Here is a 16,399-nt window from a genome sequence, read left to right on the forward strand (position 1 = left end):
AGCAAAGGCACATCGGGCTACCAGTCCCTACAATTTTGCCAAGTTTGGTGGAAATCCATTCAGCCGTTCGGGCTAAAAGTGAGTCCAACCGCCCTATGGAAATTAACATGGGGAAAACACGTTTTGGGACCCCTCTTTTATCTCGGCCCCCACTTGACAAATCCCCCCCCTCCCCCCCCCCCCAATTTTCAGGGAAGGAGCAGAGCGGAGCTGGCCATTTTCTTGGAGAAATTCAGCCAATTCCGTCCATCAACGCCAAAGTTATTCCCAATAGAATGTTGCGGATTTCCTATGGAAAGTATATCCTAACTATAACTACCTACTGGCGACCGCCTGTAGGTAATATTATATAAGTCTTAGCCTATATTTTAGGGGTACCTGACATGCTGTAGTCACAATGTACTTATGCATAGCAGAGCACAGGTCGTGTACAGGTAACTTATAGACAGCAGAGAACGTGCACAAGATTGTTGGAGTAATCTAAAATCGGAACATGAAGCATTGCATACAAAGATATAGGGCACTGCATATACAGCCCACTGGCACCTATGACTATAGATCAATCTAAAGATACCTCGCAGACTGCAGATGGATATGGGTACCTCTAATTCTTTAGGAAGGGTCACTGCATTACATGGAACACACATATATTATTACATGAAATACTCTGGAGCAGTAACATTAACCCTTCAATCTAGTAAAACTGTTGTCCAGCGATTATACACAGAATGCTCTGATTCCAATATGACAAATAACCAATTGGGTTGTCTCCCCCATAGGGCACAAAGAACAGTCATTAATCTAGCACTTCAGAATTGCACTGCGGACGGCATGAAGCACTATAGCTGTGTTAGGGCTGTGCCCAGTTTAATGTTGCCCTCGCACCCCACAAAGCCCACATTACTGACCGAATCTCATTGCGGTGACCCACTGCAGGAGGGTCTGAGGAAAGAAGCTGCCAGCGTTGTTTCTATGTCAGTCCGAGCACTAGCAAAGAGCTGACATCTTTTGGTACGGTTACATATGTGGGAGGCCTGAAAGAGAGGGAAAACGTGGTGCTGAAGAGAATTCGAGTCTGGATAAGAGCCGAGTTTCCTTGCTGGAGGAGTGTGTCCAGAACTGAACACCACCATGAAGATTTATCTGGCGTTTAACTCCAAAGACTGTTCTTTAAAAAAAAAGATATATATATTTTTATTCAACCATTTGCTCAGATACGATACAGATAATTCTCTACATCCAGGTAAACAGAGGTTTAAACACAACTGTCTTTTCTTACCTAAAAACCAAGGAATCTCAAAGGTCCATCAGTACATAAAACCGCCGCCTGTGGCCCATCTGAGCGAGCCTAGCAGCAACCAATGTCATTATTTTGAGGATACGAGACAATGTTTTCAATTTCCCTTGTTACCTTTCCCTCCCTCCCCCAGGACCTTCGCCCACTTCCCAGGGTAGCCCCTGCTTTGATATATGACCTTCTCGGCTTGACTGCATCAGTCTAGATCTTGTTCCCAAGCCTCCAGCCTCAGTGGGAGGGCCGCTCCAATGCCTGTACTTGCACGCAAGGTCACGTGGTTTAAATCTGCACTCAGGCTTGACTGCACCTACAGCTGGACCCAAGAGCCATAGAGCGGTATGACTTGAGTGATCAATTACTGGAGAGTTTTTCCATCCCAAACACCCCCTCCTAAAGATATGCCTCTGGCAGTAATGGAGCCCTCTAAAGGAAAGGAGTTTTTGTGAGACGTCGTGGAGGACTCTTTAAATTGCCTTTTTAAGGGTGTTGAGTGTTTGTGGCCATCATGGAGGCTTCTTTAATGGGAAGTGTTTGTGGGCAGTCATGGAAGCCCTTCAACGGAGGAGTGTTAGCAGTCAGTTGTGGAGGTCTCTGAAGGGGAGGTGGTTTGTGTGCCTGAAGGAGGCGTGTGGTGAAGGCATCTAAAGTTTTTATGAAAATAGGGCCAGAAGTACGACCATTGAATTTTGCGACTCGCAAATTGCGACAAATTGCGAGTTGCAAAATTTAATGTACAACAGTGTCTCAGACACTGTTTGCGATTCCCAATGATGTCGCAAATTACATGCCTCATGAATATTAATGATGCTATCGCAATTTGCAACCCGATTGGGAATGGCTGGCACTCCCTGGGATGGTGGCCTGCTGGGGTCAGCAGACCACCATGGCTGGGACTGCTTTGTCTATAAAGCAGTTTTTTTTTAATGCAGCCCGTTTTCCTTACAGGAAAACGGGATGCATTAAAAAAAAAGTAACATTTCAGTTTCATTTTTTAAGGACAAGCAGTGGTCCCTCTGACAACTGCCTGCTCTTAAAAAAAAAGTTGTGCATCCATTCCCAAAGGGGAAATGGTTCCCTGGGGACACCTTCCCGTTTGCGAGTGCCTTACCACCCTTCTGAGAAGGGTGGTAACCTGCAAATGTTTTGCAACTGCAATTGCGATCACAAAGCATACATAGGTAATGGACTCGCTATTAGGAAGGGACACCCTTGGTACGGCCCTTCCTAATAGCGAGTCGCTAATCCTATTTTGCAAGTCGCTAACTGATTAGCGACTCGCAAATAGGGTTAGTACATTGGGCTGACCTATTTTGCGGTCGCAAAGGCGCCGAAATCCCCTAAACGGTCGTACATCTGGCTCATAGTATTGTGGGTGCAAGTCTCAAAAGGCAGGTTTACGGAGTTTAGGATTTATTGTTGCATTTATGACTGTGGTGTGTGGGTAGTGGCAGTTATGATGGATGAGCAGGGTGTATGGATTTCTGACGAGGTGAGGCTTGTTTGTGCAGGAGGTCTCAGTAGCAGAAGCCCCTATGTGAGGATTGTATGAAATTGCTCATGGCAGCTTTGTTGACGAAGGAGTCAAAAAATACATGTGAGCAGTGTCTAAGCAAGAGTTTAACCCTAGACCAAAGAACTTACTATGTCCAAACTAAGTAAAAAGATATACATTTAAAGTAAAACATAAAATTAGGAAACCATGTTAACAAGCATTTGTAATGCAATAGGTCTCGCATTTGCGTGAGTTTAAGCTATTGCCATTGTAAGTGGCAATGCCTTTTATTTAGGTTCTAAAAACCAACAAGTAAATAAAAGGCATTGTCATTTACAATGCCAACAGCTCAAACTCTTGCAAATGCGAGACCTATTGCATTGCAAATGCTTGTTTTCAAAGTGCTCCTAACAATGAGCACTGAGGGAAATTAAAAAGCTTGGGTTTACTTTCATGGATTAACTGTTCATAAACAATGGACAAAGGTGAAGACCTGTGAATGTATGTGTTGCTGTAGCATCAGCCAATTACCACATAATTAGGGAGTTGCAGTTACTGCATAAGTTGCCACATCATTTGCAGATTTCATAAAAATATGTTCTGAGGTGAAATTAATTAATATATACTGCCATATAATGTTTTGCGTAATTTGGCATTTTGTCACATAAATAATTTAAATAACCATGCCACATAATTTGGATAACCTGGCCACACAACCCCAGTGGCCTTGGCAGTTTTAAAGCACTGCAGAGTGATTTAGGGGCTGACATGATGATGATGAATTCTGTATTCCACATGGAACCATGAATTATTTCCCAAGTGTGAGTAGTAACTTGCTTCCCAGTACAATCTGGGCTTTGTTTGCCTGGCATGCACAGAGAATAAATCATTGGTGTGGCTAGTTGCAGATTACTTGATATATTACCTATTCACTGGATTTTATAAGGTTTCAAGCAGTGACACTCTCTTTGAGACAACATTTGATCACAACCCTATATGGGTTTATTTCCGGGAAAATGTTTGACTTAATATTACTCCTTCATTTTTGTATTTTTAGAAGACATTCAACATTTGGTGGATACCTCCCTTTTCAGTGGCGCCCGTGACTTTCCCAAGCCTCGTTGTGTTCCTCTCTCGTGTTTCCCTTTCCCAATGCCTTCTTTTGTTGAGGTGTCTGCAGACATGCCGCGTAGCTTACACTGCATGCCCGGCCTATAGTAATAGTGGTAATCCAGGGTGCAGTAGTAATTTGCTTCCCAGTACAATCTGGGCTTTGTTTGCCTGGCATGCATGGAGAATAAATCATTGGTGTGGCTAGTTGCAGATTACTTATTAAAACTATTCACTGGATTTTATAAGGTTTCGAGCAGTGACACTCTCTTGGAGACAACATTGGATCACAACTCTATATTGGTTTACTTCCGGGAAAATGTTTGACTTATTATTACTCCTACATTTTGGTATTTTTAGAAGACATCCAACATTTGGTGGATAGCACCCGTTTCAGTGGCGCCCGTGACTTTTCCAAGCCTCATTGTGTTTCTCTCTCGTGTTCCTTTCCTAATGACTTCTTTTCTTGAGGTGTCTGCAGCCATGCCGCGTAGCTTACACTGCATGCCTGGCCGATAGTAATAGTAGTAATCCGGGGTGCAGGGCGTTGAGACCCCCGTGCAGTCCCGCAGCAGACATTCCTCAGAAGCATATGCAGCCTCCGTGGTGATAAGTGAGAAAAGTCTGGGCCTAAAGTGCATTCATCATTCAATTATCACCAGCAGCATAGCTCCAGCCGCCAACATCCGAACACACACCTCAGTGCTGCTGAAGTTAAAATGGCACCCCGAATGCGACAGACTCTTTACGGTTCCCTCTCACCTGGGCCCCTCTTTAGTTTCTCTTCATCGCTCCCTTCGCTGTTTTTCGACTGTCTCCTCGCGGCTGGGTTTGTAAATGTAGTTTTATTTCACAGGAAGAACCGATGCTGCCAGCCATCTTTAGTTTTAGGGTCACAAGGGCAGAGTGTGCGTGAAGCTCACATCCTGTCCTTTTACACCAGTTGTGTCCGCAGAACATTGGGACAATCTTACTTAACAGTTCCTTAGGAGACGCCATTCGTGTGCACAGTGCCTGTCCGTGCGCGCACATGGTTTGTCTCCCTTCGCGCACCAAAACGACGACAATAATCATCAGATGGGTGTTCATACAATAAGGAGACTATGTGGTGCCTTAGCAAAATGCAGGGCTCCCAGAGATAGAGGTGTGCTGTGATTTTTAGGTGGCTCCTGTTTGGTGGCTGTTTCCCTAAACCCCAACACCACCAGTGGATTGGTCTGATTCCCCTTCTCAACAGCATTTTAGTTAACATTTTGTGTTTGTTTCCAGGGGCCTTTTTAAACAGGATCGTACATTGGGGACGGCGCAGCTGAAGTTGGATGCTCTGGAAACACACTGTGAGATCAGAGAAATCATTGAGGTAAGAGTCAGTTTGCAACTCGTCATCTCCTCCTTCACTTCACTGCTTGCCTTGGCACTTCCAGTACTCTTCTTTGTAACAGTCCATCCTGCACTGCTGAGGTGCACACTTGTTTACTGCCTATTTGTCTTGGCACTCCCTCTCTTTGCTTACTCCCTCTACTTGTTCACTCCCTCTTGTCATGCCATGCATATTCCTTCTTGCTCATTCTACACCTGTCTTCTCTCTCTTTTCCTTCTTTGCTGCAGACCCCAGTCCATTCTCTAAGTTCTCAGTATTCATTCCTTTACTACTTGGCTTTGGACTTTCTCTTCCATTGCCCTGATCCAGGCTCTAAACGTTTCACATTTGCTCCACTGCTCATTCGTTCCCTCACTTGTCTAGGCCCGCCCCTTCTTTCAGTTTGTCTCTTTTAGCCCTCAAACCATTCGCTTCCTTTCACTGTTCACTCCCTTGCTTCTGCCTTATCGCTCTCCTTGCTCCACAATTTTTACTCTACCATTCCTTTTATCATTCTGTCCACTGTACCTGTTGCACAATTTTGGCTCCCATTACCATTCTATTTCATTTTTCCCTGCCATGCTGCAGTCTTAGGTTTCACGGGGGTGTATGGGGGTCTCACCTTCTTGAGTTACGGATCCTTAATTGGTTCTATATCGAAAAAGACATGGGGCCGTATTATAGCTACTCTGCACTGTCCCACGCTGCGATGCAGCACACTCTTAAGTGTGTGCGCTGCATCATAGCTATAGTACTGTTGCTCCTGGCCTGGGAGCAGGATGTTATTGAAAGACAGACTTGTTGTTTTAAGCCACCAGTCTATTTATCAGTTTGCTGGCAGCAAGCCAGCCTGCATTTCCAGGGAAGACATAGATACCTCTTCACGTGGGTATATTTAGGAACTGCCCACACCTGCATGGGGTCCCTGGGAGGGGTATGGGTGGTCTGTAAGAGCCTCTTTTCGCCGTTTCTGAGTGGTGGCTTTGGGGTAAGTAATGACTCTTGTGCCACTTGTATGTGGTGCAGAGTCCATTGTGTAGCCTGACTGCCTTTTTTGTCTCTGCCCCTGTGTCTGTAATACAGCACTGGCGCAGAAGCAAAATGCTTCCTCATTTGCATGGGGAGGAAGCGCCCTCATGTGACTGTGACATTTTAAAATGTGCACTAGCACGATGCATATTATAGAAGAGGCTTCATGAGCATCTGCAACCCCCCCCCCCATCTATAATACCAAAGTGCCCTTAGGTGCAAGAAGTGGGCCCAAACACTCATTGCGCCCCTATGGAGATTACTGTAATATGGCCTCAAATAACCCTCTAGCCTCTAGAGCCGAAAAAAATCCAACCCTGTCCCTCAGCTGCGTATGTTATCGGGTAAACTTTCTCTCTCATGCTCCCTATTTTATTTTTATTCGACATTTTTTTTTCCTTGTGATTTTAACAAGGTAGAAACCTTAACAAGAAAATATCAACAAAAGAAAGAGCTGACACTGCATCAAAATGTCCCATGTCTACGTAGGTTTCTTCAGCATAGATAGTATACTGTGTCCAAGATTCCCTTAAAGACCCTTGTTTATAAGGCCATCTCTCATTCATATCAAGTTGTGCCCAGTTGGAAGCAGTTCCACCAGGTTCCCCCATTGTTGTCCTTATTAGGGCATCCTCTAGCTTGGTATATATGTTTCTCAAGTTTCAAGCACCAGTCAATTTCCTTCAGTGAAGCTGTAATGGGAAGATCTTCCCCTGATTTGGAGTGTTTAGCAATATCTGGTTTTGCTAAGGTAGGAAAGTGCCCCTTTTTGACATGGTAACTCCCACCTTTTGCTTGCCATTTGATGCATTTTTGACTGAAGTGCAGTGGGTTCCTGCGAACCAGTCCCCTGGACCAGTGCCCTTTCCCTAAAACAAAGTAATTCTTCAATTGTTCCCCAATTGGCAAGACTTTAAGCATCGCTGTAAGTCCCTAGTAAATAGTACCCCTAGAACCTAGGACATGGGTACTAAAAAGGGTCTCTAGGGCTGCAGCATGTATTGCGCCATCCTAAGGGACTCGCCACCAAACTCATGCAGACTGCCATTGCAGGCTGCATGAAATGGTGCAGACAAAATGTGAAAAAACAACAGGACACAAAGCAGGCCTTGCATCCCTAAGGCAGGGTGCATTATATTACATGTGAGCAGTTATGCCCATTTGTTGTATAGTGCAATTACTAGATAGTACAAGTGCACAGGGAAGGCATCTTTTAAGTACATGTACTGGGGGCTGGTCATTATGATATCACCAGCTACATGATGGCTTCATTAAAACCTATGGTGTTTGGTATCAAACACATTGTCTTATTACATCCATACTGATGCCAGCAGTGGATTTGTTAAAACATGCAACTAAGGGGCACTTTAGAAGTGCCCCCTGAAAACCTACCAGCTTCTTAGTGTGCTGGCTGACTGGTATCGTACAGCTTGCCACCACAGACATGTTTCTGATCCCCTGCAGGTAAGAACCTTCTCTCTCTGAGGCCAGAAACAATGCCTGCTCTGGAGGAAGGTGTTCACATCTCCTCCAGCAGGATGGCTAGTGAATCTGCATACCAAGGCTAGGGACTTCAAAGCCCCTGCTGCCTTTGATATGCGACCCCAGCGTGCCCAGAGGCGCATTTGGCACCAGAGCAGACGGGAAATTAACTATGCTAGGAGGTGTGGTGCTCTACCAGGCCAGTCACACCCCTAAGGTGGGCTGTCAGATGTGCCCCACGAAAGAAGGGTTCGGCCATCTTGATTTTGTTGAATTAGAAACTCTGGTACAGGATTATGCCCACTCCCCACAGGAAGTGGTCATATAGGGGGCGTAGTGACCCCAAGGGTAAGTAGCCTGTTGGCTTCTACTCTTCACTTCTCTTAATCCTCAAAAAAATCAGTATTTAGGTGGCCCCATGACACCAGGAACTCAGATTCGTCTGACTGACTAAAGAAGAGGACAAAGAAGAGCTGAAGAGGCAAGAACTGCAGACTACTGGTGGATTGTGGCATCAAACCCTGCCTGCTTACCTGGTACTTTCCCAACAGCTGCAACAATCCGACTCATCCTGTAGCTTTGCATCCTCCAAAAGCCTCAGAGGGCCTCCAGCACTTCGCCAAACAGACAGCATCTCCCTTGAAGTGGAGGAGCCAATTGCCTGGGTACCTGCCTGCAGGTACTGACCGCAACGTTTGGTTCACTGTTTTGATGTTCACCAGGTCCACCGACGCAGCAGCTGCCCAGGAAGTCGTCCCTGTGCTCCAGAAGGTCAGATTCCTCTCCCCACCAAGTGAAAAGACACCAGGACCAACTGGAGCCACCCTGCACCAATAGCAGGAGTACCAGACTCCTTGCAGCAACCAAAGCTTGTTTCATTCCAATCCAGACTCCAACGCCGCAAAGACCAACGAGAGACATCAGCATCGCAGAGGCCAGCACAGACACTGCGTGTAATATATGTAAGTGACAGGGTGCATTATATCACATGCTAGGACATATCTGCATGAGCAGATACGCCCCTGTGATGTCCAAGTCGATTCTTGGATATTGCCAGTGAACAGGGAAGAGGACAAAGAAGAGCTGCAAAAATGAGAACTGAAGACTTGCTGTGGGCTTTCTGAAGCCAAACCCTACCTGCCTGCATAAGTCTCGACAATTGTGAAGAATCCGACTCGTCCTGCAGCTGAGTCTCTACCAAGAAGCCCGGTAGACTGTCAGCCCTTCACAAATTGCCAGAAATGTCCCTTCGAGTAGAGGAGCTACTCCCCTGCAGTCCACAGGCACCAAAACAGCAGAGTCTGGTTTACCATGCTGCCACTTCCCGGTCATACAGACGCAGCAGCCGCCCAGAAAGAGGTCATCATGCTCCAGAAGGTCAGATTTGTCATCCTACCAAGTGAGAAGATGCCAGGACCAAACGATGCCACACAGCACCAATACCCGGGGTACCGGACCCATTGCAGCAACCAAGGGGCGGCTCCTCTGTTATGGTGCAGAAGCATCGCCTCACTGGTCACATAGCCAGGAGATAAAAAAAATATATATTTTTTTGTTCCTGGCACTGCCACGTGGCCTGGGTCTAGGGCAGGGCAGGGCCATTGTCTATGACGATGGTAGCAGGCTTAGCAGGGAGGAGTAGAGTTGCACACATTGAAAGAGCACATGTCTGTTTGGCAGGATGTCTTAGGCCCGCCAAACAAACATGCGCACATACATTTTCCCAACCCAGCTGTATTGCATAGCTTGGTTGAAGAACAGACCCAGACTCCCAGGCACTGTCTGAGCAGCAAACCAGGCTGCTCAGGCGAATCCTGGCGCTGTTCTCATGCCAGGTATAGCATGAGAGCAATGCCAGGATTGGGTGGGGAGTCTGGGAGCCTGTGCAGTGTGCGCAATGCGATCCTGGAAGAAGCTTCAGTCTGATAGCTGCAGGCCCAGGTAAGTCCTTTTTCTAATACAAGTTATTCCCCCCCCACATGCTCTGCCCCACCACTTGATTTTGATAGGTGCCTTCACTGCAACCAAGGCCTGTTTTAGTCCAATTCGAACTTCACAGAGAATGAGCAACTGTCTAGGGACGTCAGTGCCGCAGAGACCCACTTCCAGAGTGGACCAGCTGTCCTGATTTTTGCACCCTCACCAGTGAGGCTAAGAATTACAAAGTCCTGGGGCGCACCAGCCCAGCGGACCATCTGTGCTCCTTTGCTCCCAGGACCCTTGTGAGCTGAGCCCTCCATTGGGAGCTCCCAGACTTGTACCCAAGTCCCCCTCTGCAGCCTGTTTTTAGGTGATGCCCTTCTCTCCTTCGGTGTAGCACGTAAGGCTACCAACCTAACCAGAACCTCTGCACACAGATGACCCAGGCAGGTAAACTCTAACTGCTGGTGATACTTTGGACCTTACTCCCCCTACCACCTCAAGTCCTGAAGGGAACCTCCAGAAACCTACCTCAAGTACCTGTATGCCGTATATATATTTTTCTCCCATAGGAAAGCACTAAGCAAAAAGACGCATTTAAGTGAAGATTTTACTTACCTGTGAAAGTCAATATTTTAGAAAGTACTTGCTTACGAAGTTCCAGGTGTCAAAATGTATATAAAAATACGAATTATTTTTCGAAATTGGTCTCAGATTTATTCTTTGAGTGTATCTCTCATTTATTGCCTCTGTGAGTACAACAAATGCTTATCACTGTCCTCCCATAAGCTTAACCTGCTCGCCCACACTAACACAAAAGAGAGCTTTTAGTGTTAGAATTTTTGCCTCTGTAACCCAATAAGGGTTGCCAGGACTCTCTGACAGTGTAGTTTGTTTTACAAATGCTTAACACTATCTTTGAGAAGCATAAACTACTCGTCCACACTGCCACAAAAGGTAGCATTTGGGATTATTAATTTAAGCCCTGTAAGCCAATAAGGGACGCCTGGACTTTCTACATAGGGTACCTCACTTTGCTGCACTACATAAAAAGTCTGCTTCCTACAGTTCCCAGGCACTCTCCCAAACGTTTTGATGTGAATGGCATGTATTTACATGACAGGGCGCATAGCGTACTTTCAGGAATGTTGCCAGCTTCCTAAAGCTAATAACATACCTAACCCCACTGGTGTTCTCTCTGCTCTTGTACTGCCAATATTGTCTACTGTTCCCAGTAAAAATACCCTTGGTGAGAGATGTATGCTTCTTCTTAGTACGTCAGATGGTGTGTTTAATGCTTTCCTCGTGAATGTTTTAATTTTGGAATTTTGGGACAGGCCGTCTCATGTGAATCCAGTCTTCCATCTCCTCATGACATCTAGTGAAGGTTAGAGAGTGTATCCTGGCCATTCTTCAAAGCTGTTTAGGGATAAAATAAATGATACGCAGGTAGGTATTTTGGATCATTCTCAGCCTGGCTGATATGACAAGTTCTTTGGGGTCTACAAGGGCATCCCTTCAATCACCTCATCGAACGTGCCTATATCTTACTCCCACCTGGCTCTCAGGGCTGTCAAGGTAACTGGTGAGTTGGTAATGAGAGACTGATATATTTTCAAGGTACTGCCTTTTCCATTTTTCAGTACTTAGATGTGCCTCCAGAGATCTGTATACAGGTAGAACCACTGTCTTGTGACCGCTTCTGTCTAGGGTGTGGCAGAGTTGAAGGTATCTGGAAAATTGCAATTTGTGGAGATCAAATTCTGTTTGTAGAGTGGAAAATGGTTTCATAGGGAGCCCTTCCGCACATTCTCAGTAATGAAATGGCAATATTATCTCATTGTTTAATGCCTTCCAAATGTTTTGTGTGCCTCAGATAGTTGCCCAGCCAAAGGGGAATTTGTAGTAAAAGCATACCCTCCCACTGTGGTCAAGTCAAGTCAAAAATCTTTATTCGATTTAAAAAGTTTCAAATCATAAAATCACAATACATTATACAAATTAACAATTAAAACCTATATCAAATATGATAGTTCATAAAATCCATAAAATTAGTGTTTTCCTAATTACAAATGTTAAATGACATCGGCCAGGTTACGTAAATATTATCCGATTCACATTGAATGCAGCTCACAGATTCGTATATTTAATAAGGGAAAACCATACAAGGTTTTTCTACATCGAAGGACTCCCTTCAAGTACTTGACTATGTGATCGATAAATCTATAGTTATCTAATAGTTGTAATTTATAGAAGGCGGGTTGGCATTGTCTAAAATCTAACACTTTCAAAATCGGCAGGATCCACCTTTTCCTAAGAAAGGAATAGAATTTACAGAAAAATATTGTGTATAGTGGTCTGGACAAAAAGATCGTAGCATGGGCAAAAGCCCAGTGTGCGCGACCAGTCATTCACATTTGGGAATGTTACCATAATATGGAAACTACCTAGTCTGAGACGTGTCAATACCATCCTTTCATGACTCCCTTGTATGTGCCGTAAATATGGCTGTATCCTTGCATGCGTCAGAAGCTATTGATCGTCTATTACAGAAATGTTACCATATTTACATTGAAATCTGACCATCTCCAAGAACTTCACAGATGCGGTCTTTAGATCTTGCATGGTAATGGAGCTCATACGCTTGGGATTAATACAATATTCCGGGCTGCCTAACTTGGCCACAAAGTTTTTAACGTAATTCAACCAAGGTATATGATTTGCCCGTTGCAAATTAAGACAATCGTTAATTACATCCCGGTTAAGGCCAGTGGCTGTATTGGCCCATATCTTATGCCACAGTAACACAGATTGCATTTTTATCAGATCTGACAAATATGGCATTCCCAATTCTGCATGGCATATCTACGTGGCGGTACTATTTGGGGTTGCTAGGAGATATCTTAGAAACTTGTTCTCAATTAATTGGACCGAGTCCACATTAGCAAACCCCATATTCCAGCTCCGTATAGTGCCGTAGAAATGCATTTAGCTTTGTAGATTCTTATCAATTTGCAGATTGGGCGCTATCCCAATTTTCTGGCAGAATTGACCAGTACGCCTGTGGCTTCTGCAAATAGATATCTTCTCGTGGTAATTGCATTAGCTCATGAACCCCTGTGCTCAAAAAAAATTCCCAAGTAAGAATTTATTTTAGTAAATTCAAGTTTCTTCTCATTAATAATGATGTCACAACACTTTACTCTCGGCTTACATGCTTCATAACATAGGTTTTTGAAATATTTACATTGAGATCCAGGCTGGACATGCAGGTTACAAACCTAGTAACAGTTTTCTGTAGCCCTACTTGCGTGCGGCATAGGAGAACGGCATCGTCTGCATACATTAAGCCTCCGATTGACCGGTTGCCAATACGAGGAAGATCTTGACATTCCTGTGACAATGTTTCACCTAGGCCATTTATATACAGAGTAAATAGAAAGGGGGCTAGCATGCACCCCTGTCTAACCCCCTTCCTTACTGGGAAATTTGGGCTACGCTCACCTGCCCTACCATAACGTACATTGGCCTGTGGGCCTTGGAACATCTGCCCTAAAAAGTTAATAAGCGGAACTTCAACCCCCATGGACTCTAAAATACTCCATAGTTTCCTGTGGTTAACACAATCAAACGCAGAACTTAAATCAACAAAACATAAAAAAAGGTTTTCCTGTTAGGCTAGTATATACTTCCTGCAAACACATAAGTGTCTATGGGTCTGAATAAAACCAAACCTAATACCTAGTATGATGCAAAATGAGCAACTCAACAACGTAAAGAACAGAAAAAGTTAAATTAACTAATCCTGACCTATCCCTAGAGAATAAGGAGAATCCTTATTCTCTAGGGATAGATCAGGAGGCCAGGAGGTCAGGAGGCCAGGAGCTCAAAGTATTCCAACAGGATTCCGTTGAGGCATGTGCTTATACCCGTCTGCATTTCAGACAATGCATTTCACAGTTCCTCTGTGAGAAGTGCTTACACTCCACCCTAACCTTATCTTAGAGTTTCTGATGGGACGATCTTATATTGGGGGGACAGACACTCTCCCTTCTATAGGTCTGACTTCATGTAATGTTTTGTGGTATTTTGTGAAGAGTTCTGCTCTCTCAGGTGTATCTGGTCTTAATGTTCCAGTTGGGCCACGGATAGCAGGGACTATTTGAGAGGAAATATACCTCAGCTTTACCCAATAAAGCAGTTTGCCTGATGCCCCAATGTTTTAGGTTGGAAACTGTATCAGCTAAACAGCTTGACTCAAATCCCATTCATATCATATCTATTAGTTTGAAAATTTGCATCTATGGAAAGCTCCCTATAAGAAGCCTATTAGATGTCAGTAATGAACAACCCTGCGTGCAGGAGCTACTATTTAAAAGAGAGTAAACTTTGAACGTTTATGTGAAATGTGTTGCAGGGTGGTTAAAGGCATGCAGTTTACGCCTTATTGGCATTTGGTTGTAGTAAGAACACAGCCATCTCCCTATGTGGCAGATCTCCTTACTTTTATAATAAATATTCTGGTGCTTCAGGTTTAGAGTTGATGTCTCGTGCCCCCCCCGCTCCTCCCAAGGGTGCTTGCCTTGCCATTCAAGGATGACGAACCTGTGGAGCTTGAAGAGATTCTTTGGATCGAAAGTGTGGAGAAAATGTTTATCAATACTTAACTTGGAAGGCAGCCAGGAAATCTTTTCATGCAGATTCCAGTGCAGGCTTGCATTGGTGAGGGCCATACAGGGAACAGATACAACTTGAGAAAGGTTGTTTTTTGGTGTCTGTGGAGACTGATCCAACTAAAGCTGTTGCAGATTGTAGTATGTGGGGAAATGCTAGCTCAGTATCAGTGTCTACTGCTATCAGTAAAATTTACCCACCCTTCTGCTTAATCTCTCAGTTGTTGGATGGACGGCGGCCAACTGGCGGGAAGCTGGAGGTGATCGTCCGAATCCGGGAACCTCTGACTTCACAGCAGCTCGACAAGGTCACTGAGAAATGGCTCGTTATTGAGCCGCTTAGTATGCCACCGGTAAGGATAATGCAGGGGCAGAGAACTGCATTTTTGTATGTTGTTTTGCATTATTCGAAACCTGTTCTTTACTGGTTTGTCAAATGATGTGTATCACCACTCAGTACTGTTATGGTATTGTCACTTTATCTTCTTTCTGCAAGAATTATGACTCACAACACACAATGTTTTGAATGCCATACAACCTTCAAGTATCATGAAGCATTCAAAAATCAATTGCTAGTATCCTCTGGTTAGCAATGTTTGCAAAGTAACAGGCTGGTGACAAGATCTACCATTCAGTCCATTACTGACAGAAGGAAGGTGGGGTGAGTAGGTGCCTTGCTGTTAGCTTGGGGGGGTTATTTGAGGGTGGGGACATCCAAGCCTTGCTGTCACATGAGAAGTGTAGTAAAAGCGCGCTGAAGTCTTATTGGCCTTCTAGTTCCTTAGATTGTCTTATCCATTCTTGCCCTCCTAAATGTCCCATGAATGAGTTTGGTTGTAAATGTTTTAGCAAATTTCCTATGTGAACCCCAATTTAGTCCGAATTTGTCGGCAGGGCTACAGATATAACTAATGTTACATGCAGAACCATATTAATGATCTGCGTCTTTGTCAATATGTAGCAGATCCTATGTGAGCAGAGACAGTACAATGGCAGTACATAGGGTGTACAGTATATTATTGTATTTTTCATTTATCTAGTCTGGATGTTCCCTCCGGCTTATGCATTCTGATATACACCTGCACGAACTTGTTACTTGAAGTTTAGTTCAGGCAACAGCTACTCTTACCTAAATGTGGTTCACCTTGTTGTGAAGTTTATTGCCCTGTTTTCCTTCTCTTTGTTTGATGAAAAGTGATTTATGTACCCCATTTTAGATAATCACTAACAAACCTTCGCTATGAGTATCCTCCAGATCTGAAAGCTCTAAATGATGTTTAAAAGAGGACCTGAGTGTCCTTCTGCCATAAGCTAATAACCACCTCCCACCCTTCATGGGCCAGCTTCATTGGTCTTCTTTTGCCATTTGTGCATTGGTGCTTGACACCAGATCAAAGTAACTTATTTCATGAAGGCTGGTTCACTTCCACCCACCCTCCTCATGACCAGACACCTGATAAGGTGATCAAAGGTGGAGTGGAAGGATATTGCATTCTAACATCGCCACAGGCTACTGCCTCATAATTATAAGGCTAACATGTTTCTTACCTGATTCATAAGGGTTCTGGTATCACATTTGTGTCCCCTTCATTGCAAAATAGTTATTAGAAGGCTTGCAGCACAGAAACATGAATGGAACTTTTTTAAGTCTGAATATCAAAAGTAGGTAATTTTGTTTGGTGTGAAAACTTGGGGATTGTGCTACTACATACCTTTTCTTGTCTCTGGGATACCTCTGCAACCTGTTGGCAGTACTGTAAACTGTGTTCGGTGACTTGGGATAGAACACAGCGGTTATTCCTCATAGCTCCACCAGCCTCTTAATAATAATACTGATATTTGTAGTTGCGAACAGCTACCTCACGAGGAGGCGTCCCGGCGCTAAGTGAGCAATTGGGCAAAGCGAAAGGCAGGGAGAATGCTTAGGTTTTCTGCATAAAGAGCCAGGTCTTTAGTTGCTTCTTAAAACTAGATTCTGTGGTGGCAGATTGGATGGCGGAAGGCAGGGCGTTCCAGAGTTTCGCCGTGCCAGCAGA

At 44.5% G+C, this 16,399-nt stretch overlaps 1 protein-coding gene across 4 annotated transcripts in view; it reads left to right on the forward strand.

The window, feature by feature from the left end:
• CC2D1A (coiled-coil and C2 domain containing 1A) overlaps positions 1 to 16,399 on the forward strand; it is a 322,722-nt gene that overhangs the window by 238,181 nt on the left and 68,142 nt on the right. For all 4 annotated transcript variants that reach the window (XM_078685567.1, XM_078685558.1, XM_078685572.1 and 1 more), the window contains exons 22-23: positions 5,169 to 5,259; positions 14,585 to 14,716. In XM_078685567.1, coding sequence (XP_078541693.1) covers positions 5,169 to 5,259; positions 14,585 to 14,716 — 223 coding nt within the window. The remainder of the gene's footprint in view (positions 1 to 5,168; positions 5,260 to 14,584; positions 14,717 to 16,399) is intronic.

Source organism: Lissotriton helveticus, chromosome 1_1 (assembly GCF_964261635.1).
Source record: "Lissotriton helveticus chromosome 1_1, aLisHel1.1, whole genome shotgun sequence".
NCBI lineage: Eukaryota > Metazoa > Chordata > Amphibia > Caudata > Salamandridae > Lissotriton > Lissotriton helveticus.